Here is a 17,300-nt window from a genome sequence, read left to right on the forward strand (position 1 = left end):
AATAGCCAGGAGGGACAGGGAGCAAGAGGGCACGTGGTCGGTTGCATTATTGCAAGCATCTTGTCCACATCATCAGACCATAACAACTGGAACTGATCCCACAAAATCGGGCAGATGGTGGCATCAGACACCTCGACTGGTACTGCACTAACAACAGCATCAAGGTCGCTGCAGAGACAAGCGATTTTGTCCTCGAAGTGCAATGCAAAAAGGTCACAGCGGGTCCTCCGCGAGGCCAGGGCCCCATTTACTGGGGAAGATGTTAACTGCCGGACCACCCGGAAGAGCTCCGCTGGACGGCTACTTGAGGACGCAATGGAGGCAGCAAAATAAACCTTCTTTGCTGCCCGCACTGCCACGCAATAGGCACGATTATGCACTCTAGAGCGTGCTTGGTCGTCTTCACTTCGAGTCTTGCGCTATTTGCGCTCCAGCCGACATCCAGCCTGTTTCATTGACCGCAGCTCCCCAGTATACCAGGGAGCAGAACAGGCTCCACAGTGCCGGAGAGGGCACTCAGGTGCGATCGTGTCGATGGCCCTCCGCATCTCACTGTTCCACAGTGAGGCTAGGGTCTCGGCTGGTTCACCAGCTCTCTCCACTGGAAAATCCCCAAGAGCATTCAGAAATCCATTGGATTCCATCAGTCTCCTAGGGCGGACCATCTGAATAGGCCCCCCACCCCCGCAGGAGGAGAGTAATGCTGTAAGTTCAAATCTCACCAGGAAATGGTCTGACCATGACAATGGGGTTACTTGGAGCCCCCCAATCTTCAGACTACCCATCTCACAACTTGGAGCAAAAACCAAATCAAGGCTGTGCCCTGCTTCATGTGTTGGGCCGATGACATACTGAGACAGCCCCATGGTTGTCATGGAGGCCATGAAGTCCTGAGCTGGAACTCCAGAGACAGCCTCAGCATGGAAGTTGAAGTCACCCAGAACCACCGTCCTGGGTTCCTCCAACACCACACTTGCAACTGCCTCTGCCAGCTCAGTCAGGGAGGATGCTGGGCAGCAGGGTGGGCGGTACACCAGCAGCATCCCCAATCTGTCTCTATGGCCCAACACCAGGTGCAGCCCCTCAAGGCCTGCTCCAAGGTAGAGTGGTCTCCTGGTGATAGAGATGAAAGTTCTATGAACCACGGCAACTCCCCCCCTCCCCAGCCCTCCAACCTATGTTGGTGCTGCACTGAGTACCCAGGCGGGCAGAGCTGAGTCAGGATGACTCCACCCAGTTCACCCACCCAAGTCTCAGTGATACATGCCAGCTCGGCCCTCTCATCCACGATTAAATCGTGAATAAGGGCGGTCTTGTTGAAGACTGATCTGGCATTAAATAGCAGCACCGCAAGACAGGAGGGCACAGTGGAAGAGCTACCAGCTACATGAGAGCTAGAGGAGGGGGGTAGGAGGGGAACAGTGTATAAACACCTGTGGCCCATTCTACTTTGATGTCCCAACCCCCTCCTCCTACCGTATCTCCATCTGCCCCAAGTCACTGGAATAGTGGTGCCTCCTCCGTAGGTCCCCACATTAGAGTCTCCTAGGCACATCCTTACCGCCATAAAATTCCCACACACTCTCCACAGCCAGCCACCATTCAAATATACAGTCAACTCATACACTCCACGCATCCAACAATCACTCCCAACCAAACTAATACAGTCACAGTTTGTAATTGTGGTTGTAACCAGCTGCTGGTCACAGTTAGGACATCAGGCTTGTTACCCAACCAACTAAAGCAGAGAACAAGTAAACTGCTATTTCCTAGCCATGTAACCGTCTTCCATTGGTTCATGCTCATTCTATCTCACCTGGAAGGTGGCAAAGCAGTTCTCCCCCGCACCCCCTGGCTCTCACCCAGGGTAAGCCCCACTTCAAGCTACCACAGGCTCCCACCCTGGGCAGAAAAGTAGTTGTGGGATATGAAGCCTCTATCCCCTGTCTCTCATCAAGGGTGGGCAACAATAACATAAGAACTGCTGTTGGCAGAGGGTCCCTGCTCTCACTCAGGGACATCTCACTTCACACACATCACTTCACACAGTACAGGTGATCAACAGATGACCAGGATGTAAGTAATCCAAAAGGAAGAGAAGATGGAAGACACCCTCACCCTTGGGGCAGCCCGCCACCTCATAGCAGGGCAGATTTTAAGTCTCCACGATGCCTGGAAATCTCAAGGCTCAGAGATAGCACTCTGCTCCGGTTGGCTGGAGAAAACTTCAGCAGGTGTTCCCACTCACTCTGCAATCAGCGCAGGCCCATGCAAGGCAGGATACTGGGAGATGGGGGCGGGAGTTTACAGGCAGCAAGCAACCAGCCAGCTGTAAACGGTGGACAATCCTCTCCCCTCAGTTCTTTCCTCTTACCAGTCCAGCAGTGCAGAGTTGCCAGTCCTGTATTGTGTTTTTTATTGTTATATTTTATTGTTGTTTTGATGCCATTATATTTTATGCTCACCTCTTTTGATACCTCTGTGGAAAGCGGTATATAAATTTGTGTAATAAATACATATATTGCCTCAAAGTCATGCCCTCTAATAATCTAGACTTTAGAATTGGTTGTAGTTCTGCAGTGGTACAGAGACAATGCTTTTGCACATGCTCAAAGGCACAATTTATATATGATTCAGAGCTTAACTCCAGCATCAAAAACAGGACTAAGGTGAACCCTGCACCAAAGAAGCTCTGCTTTAAAGTATCACAGCATGCTGCAGATCCCTACTCCTCCTCCTCTTTTCCAGAAGCAAGATCCTGGAGGAATGCAAGGGCTTGGTGTGTACATGCCCCATACCCCAGTTTCTTTTCCTCCATCTCCACTCCACTCCCAGCTCCTCTCTGGAATTCCAACCACCTTGGAATTTTGGCAGCGCAAATGTCCCATGGATCTCCAGCAGCCACCGCCACGCAAGGTGAGGGTAGCTTCATAGGGCTTGTGTGTGCCTGGGTGTAAAAAAAAAAACACCAAATGCAAACACCTAAAAGCCATTGTTTGCAAGCAAAAGTAGTGACTCAAAGTAGTCAAGAGCAAGTGGAGATGCTGCACAAATGAAAGAGCAGAAAAGATGGCAACTGGCACCTCCAGTGAGGACTGTTGTGTTCTGTCCTGTTGAAAATGTTAAAAATAAACTGCTTGTATTCTAATTGTCTGAAAAAAGCCAACCCCAATCCTGAATCAAAGTAAATCATGATTGCATTCTCTGACATTACAAGAGCCCATAACTAATAAAGGGTGCTCCTGGATGAGTTTTTCTATTGCACCATTGCCCTGCCTCATTCACAGAATTTTACAAAGGGTCGAGGCGTCGTCAGCTTCCACTCTCAACCTTCCCGTGTTTTCCCACCACTGCTTCTGTCATTTTCCTTGCCCCAGAAAATCCATTAAACAAAAGCAAAAAAAGATGGAATTGCTGCAGAATGCCTTCTGAGTAGTAGGGCTAGGAACACTCCATCTTGAAGCACCCTTAGTTAATTCCAAAATCAGCATTTATAATGACAGTTGAGAATTAGCAAAATATATTCCATATAACACTTCCAATACAAACTCTAGTGACAGCTTTTGAACGCTGAAGAGCTTTACAAGATATGCTGTACCATGATGTGAAACCCCCCTGTAATGGCCCCAGGCCCAGAACCAAGTCACCTGTAGCTTTAGAGGGGCCTAGAGATTCATAATGCTTTCTTTGGTTCATTATTAAGTGCAATTTCCTTGATAGTGGGCCTCTGAGCTTGTGAGATGAGTCAAAGGTCGATATCGCCGCCTCAGCACATTCCATGCTAATGAGCTACAGTTTATCTTATCAGAGCCTAGAATGTGCCTGAGAAGTGAGGCTCTGTTTATGCTATGTTTGCAGGTGTCTGTGCTGGGAAAGTTCTGATTGTTTTCCTTCTGAACAAGAACTGTTAGTCTATGCTGAGAAAGTTGCAGATGAATGCTAATTAACGCTTGCTGCTGTCATGCTGCCTCACTGCTAACATGTATGGTATAAAACCCATTGTAGTCCTTGGCTCTGTGTTCAGAGAAGCTGTCTGATCCAACCATTGGGTATGCCTGTGCGCTGTAAGTACTCAATAAAGTACTTGATTTATTCCCCAGCGGGTTGGAATCAAAGTATCATTGTCCCGATTTTCAAGAGCAGGCCTCATCAGCCAGCTATCGCCCCATTAGCCTCTTGGATGTATCCTCCAAATTATATACATGGTATCTGCTTGCTAAAGTGGAGGCTTGGGCAGATCAAATTAACATCATTGGAGAGAAACAAGCAGGCTTCCATCATGGTAGATCAACCATAGATCAGTGTTTTGTATTAAATCACCTGAGAGAGAAATATGCATGTCCTCCAAAGAAGCATTTCTATGCCGCTTCTGTCGATTTGACCTCAGCCTTCAATAGAATACAGAGAGGCTATGGCATAAATTATGGGGGCTTGGGATGAATAGACACCTTTTGATTTTGATCGAGAACTTATATTCTGATACAGTAATTCAAGTAAGAGCTGATAAAGAAGGACAACTACCAAAGGAGATTAACACAACAAAAGGTGTAAGGCAAGGATACCTGCTGGCTCCATTTTTGTTTAACATTTATATAAATGATATAATTGCACAGCTAGCCAGTGACTCAAATGTCCCTGTGTCTGTTGGGGTTCGGAAATTGAATATATAATTATATGCTGAGGACATGGTTCTTTTATCTCATAATTTAAAAGGCATGAGAAGACTGCTGAAATTTTGGGGGGATGTATGAACAACTATATGTAAATTATTCAAAGACTGAAGTTATGGGTTTTGGTACCAGCTCCCATAAACATAAATGGATACTGAATGAGCATCAGCTAGAACAGACTTATCAATTTAATTATTTGGGAGTCCATTTCTCTCAGAATGGATCCTGGATTGGCCAAGTGTCAGCTACTAATCTGAAGGCTCAAAAATCTATGCAGACGGTACTAAAACTTGCTAAAGCCAAGAGAGGTAATTTAGTTGTTCCGGCTGTTAGAGTTTTTCTTGCAAAGGTCATCCCACATATTATATACAGGGTTCCTCTGAGAGATGTTTGTTAGCCTTTACAGAATAAATTCTTAAGAACATTACTGGCTTTCCCACCAGGTACACCTGCTGGTTATATATGGGCAGAAGTCAGAGTAATACCAATAATATACTCTATTTGGCATACTGTGTTCTTCTACTTCCTCAAAAGGACATGCTTGGCTAATGAACTAATAACTCATTGTGTAGCAGAGCAGAGAAGCTCCACCATTAAAAATAATTGGTTAATAGGATGTGAAGCAAGTTTGCAAGACTGAAGGCAAAAGGAGAAGGGGACGGCAGAGGATTAGATGGCTAGATAGCATCACGGATGCAATGAATATGAACTTGAGCACGCTCCGGGAGAGAGCGCAGGACAGGAGGGCCTGGCGTGCTATGGTCCATGGGGTCACGAAGAGTCGGACACGACTGAACGACTGAACAACAACAACAACAGAAGCAAGTTTGAAGAACTTTGGGCTTGACCCTAAAGTGGTAGAATCTAGTGAATAGCCACAAATCTATTAAAGAACAGATGCAGGAATATTATGCTAGGTTGGATGTTAAAGCAATTAGGGTATTGAGACTTTCCTCTTGTTACCCTTCCCTAAAAACATACCACGGGGAAGAAAAATATCTGTCTGAGATCACATCCCCCTTTCTTCACAAGGCCTTTATAGCCTTGCGTTTCCAGACAAAGAAAACTAGTTTTAGGAAAGGGAAATATAAGAACATCCCCAGGGACCATTTCTGTATTTGTGGTAGTCACATGGTTGAGGATACAATATACCACGTGTTACATTGCAAGTTATTTATCTCTTGGAATTTTATATATTTAATGAGATGTTTAGCACCTGCAGCTAACCTCAATGATATGGATAAAATTATATATTTGTTGTCAAGTACATCCAAGTTTGTTATGCTTAACACAGCTAGATTTGCGGTAAAAGCAGCCCAGCTCAGAATAGCCCAAGAGGACAAATGTTTTGCTTAAGGAAAGTAGTCTCTGCCATCACATATTCTTGTAAGGCACTGAGTATTTGTATTCTGCACATTGAATTTTAACTTGGTGATAGGATTTTTATTGTTAAACCCCATTTTGTATTGATAGGTGGCTGTTGCTGGTCTCTTTGGTTATAACCTGTACTTGGTTACCTAACAAATAATTGAAATGAAATGAAACACCCGATCATGCAAGCGATGCCTACAAAAGCATGAAAAAATAGCTTTTACATTTGTAAAGGAAGTTGGTAAGCTGGACAGGCATGCTAGTGCTGCAACAGCATTCCAGAAAACAGAATTATCCAAAGAAGTAATTCAGTGCCTGTTCACAAAACGTAATGTTAAGTAGGACCAAGCCTCTTCCTGGCAATACAAACAGCCAGTCAAAACAGACACCATTAAATGATAGTGAAACTCTTTCTAAAGCTTTCTAAAAGCTCTGAGACCTTATGTGCCTGGATGCAGAGAACAAAAATTCAGGCATGCAATCTGTGAATTCTGCAGATGCTCAGCAAAAAAGGAGCTTCTGTAAATGCAAACACTTCAGCTGAAACTTTGGACAACTCTGAACATCTGTTACTAATCAACTAAAGAAGGAAACAATTCTAATAAAAAGGAGATAAATGTTTCAGATAAAGAAAATTCAGTGCCAGAAAGCCTGAAATCAGCTCTTCTCCAACTAATGCTACAGTTATCAAATCAGGTTCCCGAGCAGTTTTTCCACTATCAAGGTTCTGCTTGCACCCGGAGCCCATAAACAGATACAAAAACCCTTCTGTCTCATTGCCCTCCACTGGCACATCATCCAAATGGACCCAAGGTGTGCCCCTATAAAGAGTTTCCACTTGTTATATACCTAGAGCATGCAAACAATCATTACATTCATCATAACTGAGAAGAAACATTCATCTTATTAACTGTTCATACTCTAATACCTTAAGAATAATGGCTACAGTTGTCCAAAAACATTAAAGTGCCATTTATTTTGGTTTTTTATTCATATTTAACTGGAACTGTTGTACCTTTGTCTTACTTACAAAAATATTGTAAATTAAAATGGATAATTTAGTAATGGGGGGAAGTATCAGAGAATGTGGTTGAGGCAGGAGAGAAGGAACAGAGTGATTCTAAGATAAAGAACCATATCTGAAATAGTAAAAAGAAGAGATTGGTTCAATTTTTCAAAAACTAGGAGACATCCAATAAAACACTAACATATAGAAGCCAGAACTAAATGGCAGGGAGAGGGTAGGAAAGAAACCCTTGTCATGCTGCAAAGCCATATGCAGGTGGTGAGGCAAGAGCAGGCTGGCCTGTGCAAGGCCCAAGGGACCTCCCCACCTAAAGGGTAAATTTGCTCACACTTACCACTAACATTCAAAGCCTCTTGAATTTAACTGAAAGACAGTATCAAGGAATGGCATCAGGGAAAAGGAAAATATAACAAGATTGAAGGGCATCAGTAGAGCAGGAGAAAGCCTCTTAAATGGGAGTGGTGAGAACTGGAATTGAGAAGCATTGGCAGAACTGAAGAACCATGGCTAAAATAGCAAGGAGGAAAGATCAGAATTAGAGCCAAGCTGAAATGGAGGGCTGATTTTCAGGAACATTTTCGCAACCCTTCCCAAAGCGTCTCCCTTTTCATGATTTTTCCAGGAGGATGGGGGGGAGAGAAACTATTGCCAAAGCAACCAGGCTGATGCTCTCTGTCTTGCTCTGCTGCTCTGCAATGAAATCACTACAGCACAGCAAGACAGGGAGCACTAAGGTACTGAGCTGAAACCCACAGCCTAGTCATGCTACACTATAACAGCTTCACTGTAGTTCACTGTATGGCAAGGTAGAGCACGGGCCCAGTTGCCTTACCAACGGGGACAAACTTTTTCTGTCCCCCTTAGTGAGGGCAATACAACTTCAACTGCCCTCAGTGGTGTTTCCATGTAACTAAATATGATCGCCTATGTGGCATAGTGATCCCTGTGTGATCCCTGATTGGCTGGAATCACATAAAGAATAATTTAAAAATAAGGTGGTAAAATGAAGGGGAACAGAACGGCTGCAAACAACTACAAACAAAAATGAGAACAGTTTTGGGGAGTGCACTTTGGGGACCATTTTGCACCACCCCAAACATTCAGGAAGACGGGTACTTTCTCCACAGCATTTATTACCTTCCTGAGCTGGCTGCTCACAGCTGGCACCATGGCAGAGTGCATCCAGCAGCGGGTGATAATCCTCAAGCAAGCTGGTGTAGAAGGGGATGGAGATGGAGGGACAGGCACTATCCATGCTCTCACACAAGCATGTAAAGCACTGTAAGGGTAGAAGACAAGGGCTGCTGTTAGAATGTGGATGGAGCAGGATTAGAAGTGTGTGTGTGTGTGCGCGCGCGCACTGGGGAGCAGAATACTGACACATTGAAGTTGTGCTGCTGAAATAAGAATAATTTTAATGGGCCTAGAAGTTTGTGCAAACAAACAGATCCTGAGAGATTAGTACATCGTAGCAGAAAGGTGAGGCATGTGTGACAATTTGATCCTTGGATATAGATTAACAAGGAAACAATGAGTAGGATTAAGGGAGTGATTTTACCTCTGGGCTCAACTGCTGTGCCCAGCTCTGATAGCCACCCTTTGAAAACAAATGCTGGGAAATTACAGAAGACAGAGAAAGGGAATATGAGGATAAGCTAGGGCTGGAAAATCAATTTCACAAAGAGATATAAAGGCTCCAAGTCCTCCCCACAACTGCTTCTTATCTTTGTAGGCCCTCCTCTGCTCAAGAGTAAGAAAAATAGCATTCTTAGCATAGATTTAGACCTCGGGCAATTATAATTTTTCCCTGTCATATCTATTCTCTGTTCTGTTCCAATTGTCCAAAAAGGCCTGATGGAGGTTCTTCCAGGGAGCAACATACAAAAAAGCAAACTTGGAATCATTGTAAGATAAACTAATTGGAGAATAGATGCAGGACAGATGGGAGAAAGCACTTTTTCCATACAACACGAAATGTGCTGCTACAAGATGTGGTGATGGCCATTGGCTTAGATGGGCTTAAAAGGAGATTGGACAAATTCACTGAGGACAGAAAGGATTATCAATGGCTGTTAGTCATGACGGTTATTTGGAACCTCCAGATCCAAAGAGAGTATGGCACTGTATACCAATAGCTGGGAAACAATGGTGGGAAAAGGCCAATGCCTTCTTGCCTTACTGGTGGGCTTCCTCCTCCTCCTCCAGCAGGGCTCTTCTTATGTTCTTACCTAATTTATAGTCCAACTTCCTTTACCTAAAAGGAAGATGTGATGCCCTACTGAGTGCTACTATTTAGCCACAATGACCTGGTTTGCATATAACAACTCAGAGTATAGGTTGAGTATGGGTTGTTACTGAATCATGGGTTGTCATTACATGCAAACCCTGCACTATGGTTTAATTATGGGTTGTTAACAACAAAAAGAGTTCACAATCAACAACAAACCATAGCTTCTCTTCCTGGGTTGTTCATAGTTAATAAACCATAGTGATACCATAATGCAAGGTTTGTAATGTAAAATGTAATGACAACCCACAATTCAATGTCAATCCATACTCAACCCATACACTGGGTTGTTGTTACACGTGAATCAGGTCATTGAGGGATAAGGAGTGTGGACAGCCTTGTTGGCTTGAAGCCCCAACCCTTAGCAGAAGGGAGACTTGGAGGGATGGGTGTGCAGGCATCACTTGTACATGCATGTGAAACAGAGCAATGAATGGTGAAATTCACAGAATGGGGTGAGGGAGAGTGCCTGGGGCAGGATTTCACTGGGTAGATCAGAAAACAGGTAATCACAAATGGACCCTTACCATGAGGCTTTGTTCTTGCAGTCTGTTCTCTCGGTCTGTGGGTTGAGCCAGCAAGGCGGGCAGCAAGACTAGGAAGCGACTGGCAGAGCTGTGGAATGTCTGCAAACTAGAGAAGCATCTGTGTTATGGATTAGACATAGCAGCTTAGCCTTGAAACACAGCTCAGAATAGACCCTCAGATTCCCCCATCTTCTGACCAGTTCAGCCCCTGTATAAAGGCAGGCATCTACTTAGAGGCATTATTTGCCATGCCCAGTTCTCAAATTAACTGACAGCACAAGGCTTAAGCAGGAGAATGAAACCGCTTCCAGACAGTGTCTTAGCCATGTCCATTCACCCTGTGCCTGAGTTTTGCCTGCCCACCACAGTCCTGGAAATATGACACACTAGCATAATTTCCCTTCATAGCCTACCTACCTTGCAAGTTCCTTACCTTTGCTTCTTTCCTCCCTGCTCTTGGCTGAAATCACTGGCAAAGAAGGCCGACATCACAGCAATTAAGTCTGTCAGCAGTGTGATGTGCCAAGGTTGCTGCGGGACAGACAGAGAGGTGTGTGTTCTTGGGGACTATATTCCAATTGGCTGGCAATCCCTTAGAATGAAACAGTGATCAAGAAGAATGTATCTCTTTTGGGATCGTCTGTCATGGAAAGAGGAGGAAAACTAACCAAGGTCTGAGAGAACCAGGCTGAATTCTGCACCAAATTTCAGACTCTGTCCAGATGCATATAATCCGCAAAAATCTGTACAGCCAAGGCTACTTTGCACGACAATGTAAAGCTGTATGCAGCGCTAAAGCTTGAGTCAGACAAAGATTTGGCTTCCTAAAACCTTACATTTAATTTTAAACACAATTTTAAAATGTGCAGGAACCATCTAAGAAATGCTCAGATACCATGGAGGCCTCCAGTGGTCAGGCAGTGAGATTATTTATCCAACCTCTTAGATCCAAATCCCTACCCATCACCCATACCTCCTCTTCCTAGCTCCCTGTAGTTCTTGCCTGACTCTGGCAAACATCCTAATGGTGCAGTCAACATTGTGCATGTTAAGTACATTATACACATAGTGAACATGTTCTTCTTCTGAACAAACACATTCAAAATATGCTCAGTTTGGATTATAGTCCCATAAATGTATATATGTAGATACACACACAAAAAGAGCTACCTCCCATCCACCCCAATGTTCTGACTCTTCAGAATAAAAGCTAACCTCTTAGTACCTCTTCCCTACCTGCTTGATATTGAAGCTGTCCAGGATGTTTCCCACTAGCTGCACCAGGAACTGGGGTAGGTCTATGTCACTGCAGAAGGTGAATAGCAGCTCTGAGTCACAGCGAGTACCTAACAAGTTGCCAATGATATGGAGGGCAGGACGAAGATGGGATGCTCCCTCGAGCATTCCCTCCAGGACCTGTACAAGGAGGAGGGATCAATGTGCACAAACTATTCTCAATACAGGCCAAGTGTCATGCCAGAGACACCAGCATTCCCCACACATCACTACATCAACCCTTAAAGCACTCTAATAACTCTAATCATACATCCCAGTAATTCCACAATCACTCAGTTCTCAACTCAGACTTGCCATCCCTGCTCTGCTTCCTGTTTTCCCAACAAAAGAGTCAATGGCATGCCCTAGCTTCCTTTCTAGGCTTCCCACTACAACAAAGGTACCTACAACACCTTTACACTGTGTCAGCTCATAAGCTTGTCCACCAGTCTCTATCCGTAGCTCACCTGGTGCCTACAGGTACTATCTAAATGGCCAAAACTGCCGAAGGAGCCTAGCAGTTGAAGGGTGTTTCCACCATCCCCCTTCGCTGTAGGATTTCTAGCTCAGCTTCTCAAGGACTAGCCTACAGCACATACCCAGTGTGTGTTCTCAGCTCGTCCCTACAACTCACCTGCTGACCAGAATCCTTGAGTCGGGTGTGGATGCGTTGCACAAAGGCAGGGTCTCCCAGGAGACTCATTGGGGCACTCAGCTGCACATGTGCAGGATCTGTGGCATCTATCAGGTGTTGCCACTCTTCATCACTATCCAACTCCTGAGGAGCAAGAGTGAGATAATGAAGACCATAATGTTCTGGAGCCAAGGAAGAACCTCTTCCTACAATGCAAAGGCTTGTGGTGTCTGGCCATATGCTTACCTCAATCTCCAGATCTACAGTGTTGATGCTACGTCTGCCTCGTGCCTCTGCTCTGCCACTCTCTGGCCTCACCTCTGGGAACTCCCGCTCATAATCCTGTGTAATCCGGTTCTCTCTGTCCATGAAGAAGAGAGATGAGAGGCTGAAGCCAGGCTACGTAGCAGGAAGTTGAATCCACCCTCAGTGCCAGCTCTTTATCCTTACCGAGGTGTGGGGGATGGCTCTTTTTGCTCCCACTCTATTCCTTTTTCTCCCAGAGCAGGGTGCCTCTGTTCTCCAGTGCAGGGAGCTGCAAGATTCTCTTCTCTGGGATCTGTCTGAGGAAGGCGGGCTTTGTGTGGGTAGCCCTGGCCTCCTTTGGTGGTTTCTCCATTAAGCAAAGCTTTGGATTTCCCCATCTCCTGTAAAAGGCCAAATAGCATGTGATCAGGTAGGAATGTCATGGACAGAGTCCCACTATCCCACAAGGGACCTTGCCAGCGATGATGCTACATGCCCCTTACCTTTCTCTGAGCTTCCTGGGCCATCTTCTGCCGTGCCTTCCTCAGGATCTTTGACTGACCACTGTGAGGGGCCAATGAGTGTGTCTGCTGCTCTTTCAGAGCCTGCAATTCAGGGGGCAGTTTGCTGGTGAAAGGGTTGGCAATGCCCTGATCTGCTGTGTCATCGATCACTGCAAGAGATGCAAGGGGTCAGTATATATGCTTACTTGGACTGGGCTCTGCAAGGTGAAAAAGCCAGATGCTGGGGAAATGAGAGAAAGATTGGGAGCCATTACTTACCAGTGACTTGCCCAGCAATGAAGGGGTGATAGAGCAACTCTGGCCAAGACAAGCGCTGACGAGGGTCCTTCATCAGCAGGCCTTGCAAGAAGCTCTATGCAGTAATGAAACACGATCACCTGCACATCCACACTCAACTCACAGTTTTCCCATAATCCTGTCTACTAATTTAACTAGAAGAGCCTCACAGCCAATGCAATTCCATGGCTACTGCTGGAAGAGTCTCTTTAATCCAGCCATACATAAAGTGAATTGTCCTGAATGCTAGAATCCTGAGAATGTTATCTTTTGTTTCTATTTTTAAACTCTCAAAATCGCAGGGGGCGGGGGTGGAAACTTGAAACCATGACTCTATATTGTGCTTTAAGAAACCTGATAGCCCCAAAGATACTACTATAACATGTTTTTGATTCAAAGCACATGACTTAGCAAGTATACTCTTTTCCCATTCTAATCCACACTTGAATTTGGGCAGGATTAGGACTGGAAAGAAGAAATGGATCCATATATTTGGAACTACTGACGTAGCAGCAGCTTGGGAGTTGCTGGAATGGTAGGAAGAACTTTTGGTTTATTGTTCGGTGGCACCAAACCCACAGTGATGGTGACTGCTGAGAGATCCAAGCCGTAAGATCACAGGAAGATTAGGAGAGGGGCAAGGCAAGAAGTGATAAGGAGGCTGACGGGTTAGAAAATGCTGTTAACATAGACAGATGGGCAAACAGGATTGAAGATGCTAAGACGCAGAGGTTGGAGGCAAAGGGAATGCAGAAGAGCTATCTGAGTGTACCTGAGCATTTGAGAGACTGAAGGGCCTCAAGGGAAAGAAAGAGAAACTAGATGCTAGTAATTAGGACAGTGCAGCATTCCCCTCCTCAAATGTAAAACAGGCCTGAAAACTTGTGATCCACCAAGCCAAATGCAAATGACCAGTGATGTGCCGTGGCTGCCACATTTTTGACAAAATCCCTGTGTCAACGAAACTGATGGGACTTTCTCTGGACAGTGTCAATTTCACCAGGGCTGTAGAATGGAAATGGGGCAAGGGATTTTCATTTGTTCTGTTTGTAGTGATGAAAGAAACACCTCCATAAAGGGAGGTAAAAGTAGGGAAAAGGCCATTCTCAAATGTGTATAACTCTATAGAAAAAAATGTGCTTCAGATAGAATGCATCTGTTCACGGATGACACAAAAATGCAGGAAAATTGAAACTGGATTGTAAATATACCCTCCCACATGACCCTCACATTAAAAACCTGACACAAGTTCATTTGAAACTACATTTCTGAATTTCATACATGCACACCAACAACGGGAGATTCAAAAGCACCTTAAGTGCCATGTGTGAAATCACCCTAAAGTTGCAATCCTATGCAAGTTTAGACAAAAAAGAATTCCTCCAGCTCCAAGCATGCCCTAGCCAACATGGCTGGCTGGGGCATGCTGGGAGTTATAGGGTGTTTTTCTGTTTAAATATGCATAGGATTGCACCCTAAGGCTATCAAGATTGCAAGGACAGAAAGAACTCAAATCACAAGTACATACAGTCCAATGCAGTAAATATAGATGGCTGGGTTTAAATATGGAGGACCCAAATTTATAAATCCTCACATCAAAATGCTTCTTGGATGGCCCTGACCAAGACAACCTATCACACAGAGCTGTCGTGTAGATAAAATGAGAGTAAGGAAACAATATATATAAATCTGCCTTGAACTCCCTGCTGGAATGGGAAAGACATGGAAAGCAACTACCTTGAAGTGGGGACTCATGTTTTTTGGCCACTTGATGGGATCCTTGATGATCAGGCTGACCAACTGGAAGATGCTGTTGGTGTAGAAGGGTGGCGTCCCCACATACAGCTCATAAAGAATGCATCCCACTGACCAGAGGTCAGCTGTGTGGTCGTAGGGCTTCTCCTCCACTAGCTCAGGGGACATATACAGCGGAGTGCCTTTGATAGATGTCAGCACCATGGTGTGAATACTCATTGCACGGGCAAACCTTCCCAGGAAAGAAGGAACACACCTGAGATCTTTCATCACCAAGACCCAGAGCTAGTAGAGAAGGGAAGATCGTAAGGTACTTACCCAAAATCACAGAGCTTGATTACACCCCCTTTACCCAGTAGGATGTTCTGGGGTTTCATATCGCGGTGCAGGATCCGGTGGGAGTGCAGGTAATAGAGTGCTGAGACCAACTGAGAGGCAATACCTTGCACCTGAGAGAGAAATGACAAACCTGACACTTAGCAAAGGCCATTTACTACTGTGGGGATGCCCCTCAGCTTCAGCATAAAAATTCCATTCCTTTTATTATCTCTGCTGATGCCTCTCAACTTGAGATCATCACCCCTCCCCCAAGAGACACAAACACACACAACTCTACCTGTATGGTCCTGTTGCTAGCTCAGTCATGGTCTTCTGTTAATCAGAAGATTACCTTCCAGGTGCACCGTAATGTGTTTTTAGAATATGCCATCAAGGCAGCAGTTTGAAACCACAGATTCAGAGAACCATCTAGCCCAATCCCTGCTTCATGAAGAGCAACAGCATCCCCAACAGATGGCTCTCCTGTATCTGTGTGTAGACCTTCAGCGAAGGAGAGCGCACCCCACCTCCTAGGTAAGTGGTTCCATTGCTGAAAGGCTCTTACCACTTAAGAAGTTCCTCATAATGTTAAACCAAAATCTACCTTCCTGTAACTTATGCCCATTACATTTAGTTGTATCCTCTGGAGCAAGATAACAAATGTTTGCCCTCTTCTACATGACAGCCCTTGAGGTATTTGAAGAGTGTTATCATGTCTCAGTCTTATTTTCTCCAGGCTAAACATGCTGACTCATGTTCTGCTTGTGATTCTGACATCCTTTTTACATCTACTACTGTCAAGAATCTTCCGTCATATACCAGTGCATTTGATTTTTATTAATTTATTTATTGCCTCAATGCAGAACTTTCTATTTGCCTCTGTTGAAGTTCATTTTGCTTGTTTCAGCCCAGTTTTCTATTCTATCAAGGTCATTTTGAATTTATTCCTGGCTTTTGAGGTGTTATCTATCCCCTCTAGTTTTGTGTAATCTGCAAATTCCCTCCAGCCCTTCAACTAAGTCATTAATAAAAATGTTGAAGAGTACTGGGCCGAGGTCAGAGCCCTGCAGCCCCCGCTTGAACCCTCCATCCAATTTGATGAGAAACCATTGATAAGCACTCTTCAACTACAGTTTACCAATCAGCTATGAGTCCACCTGTCAAAATTGTTATCTAGCTCACATTTAACCAGTTTGCGAACCAATGTTATGGGGAACTTCATCAAATGCTTTGCTGAAATTAAGATAAATTATATCGACAGCATCCCTACAATCCACTGAGCTAGTAACCCGATCATAAAAAAATTAAGATTGGTCTGGCCAGATTTATTCTTGACAATCTATGCTGGCTTCTACTAATTACTGCACTGTTATCAAGATTAGGGATGGGTAAGAAATTTACTCCACTGAGGGGTTTTTTAGGAATTTATCCAATTTGCACCTCCTGAGCCTTTCAGCAAATCAGGACAGAGTTGTGTTCTGAAATCCACATTTTTGCGGGCTTTCCAATGCAGCTCATCTCAGGGAAAATGTTTACAAAAATGTGCGTATCAGGAGAAACTGTACACAAAATGCATATATTTGAGAAAAGTGTGCACAAAAGAGTATTTCCACAAGGTAAAGTCCTTGGGGAGGAAAAATGCGTACATTTTAAAAGGCACATAAAAATGTGTACATTACAAAAAATGTTTATGAATTTCCATACGGTTTTGTTTTGTTTTTAAATGGCTAGCTCATATGGAAACTGGATGGAACTTGATCTCAAAAAACTGACAATCTCAGCGTGACTGAGACTGACAGATCTGCCCATCCCTAATCAAGATGCTTACAGACTGACTGCTTTATGATCTGTTCTAGTATCTTTTCTGGTCTCAAAATCAGACTGATGGGTCTGTAGTTTCCCGGACCCTTCTTTTACCTCTTTTTGGAGATTGGGACGTTTGCCTGTCTCCAGTCTTATGGCACCTCACCTGTTCTCCAGGAGATGCAACTCATGCTAAGTACACAGAGGAAAGTGCATCACCTAGCAGGATCTGACCACCCTACACCCTGTTACTTTTCCTTCCTGTAGTCATTCCTCTGCTTGTGCAAGTACCAACTCTCATTCTTTAGGTCACAGTTACCTGCTCCTCTGGCAAGTTCCCATCATCCTCAAGGATCTGAAAGAGTTCCCCTTCAGCATAATCTGTCACTACCACCACCTGAAGGACAAGAACGAGACCAGAAGGCTAATCAGAATATTCACATAGTTTGCAGGGAGGAAGATTAGACTATGACTAAAGCATCTGCATTGTTTAAGGGCAACAGAAAGCCACCATCAAAAGAAGAGAATTCAGCAGGAATGACCACATTTTGATGATATGACTGACCAAGGTACCTAGGGAGGGCTCA

At 44.6% G+C, this 17,300-nt stretch overlaps 1 protein-coding gene across 1 annotated transcript in view; it reads right to left on the reverse strand.

Moving 5' to 3' along the window:
• The window catches only part of STK36 (serine/threonine kinase 36), a 33,372-nt gene that overhangs the window by 15,291 nt on the left and 781 nt on the right, over positions 1-17,300 (reverse strand). The window contains exons 3-14 of the mRNA XM_084805664.1: positions 17,033-17,110; positions 14,911-15,041; positions 14,575-14,824; positions 12,820-12,913; positions 12,541-12,710; positions 12,242-12,438; positions 12,038-12,152; positions 11,792-11,935; positions 11,119-11,298; positions 10,316-10,413; positions 9,883-9,988; positions 8,206-8,347 (exon numbers count right to left, since the gene is read on the reverse strand). Coding sequence (XP_084661790.1) covers positions 8,206-8,347; positions 9,883-9,988; positions 10,316-10,413; positions 11,119-11,298; positions 11,792-11,935; positions 12,038-12,152; positions 12,242-12,438; positions 12,541-12,710; positions 12,820-12,913; positions 14,575-14,824; positions 14,911-15,041; positions 17,033-17,110 — 1,705 coding nt within the window. The remainder of the gene's footprint in view (positions 1-8,205; positions 8,348-9,882; positions 9,989-10,315; positions 10,414-11,118; positions 11,299-11,791; positions 11,936-12,037; positions 12,153-12,241; positions 12,439-12,540; positions 12,711-12,819; positions 12,914-14,574; positions 14,825-14,910; positions 15,042-17,032; positions 17,111-17,300) is intronic.

This window comes from Heloderma suspectum, chromosome 1 (assembly GCF_057233095.1).
Source record: "Heloderma suspectum isolate Gila_16-S chromosome 1, 16-S_ref, whole genome shotgun sequence".
NCBI lineage: Eukaryota > Metazoa > Chordata > Lepidosauria > Squamata > Helodermatidae > Heloderma > Heloderma suspectum.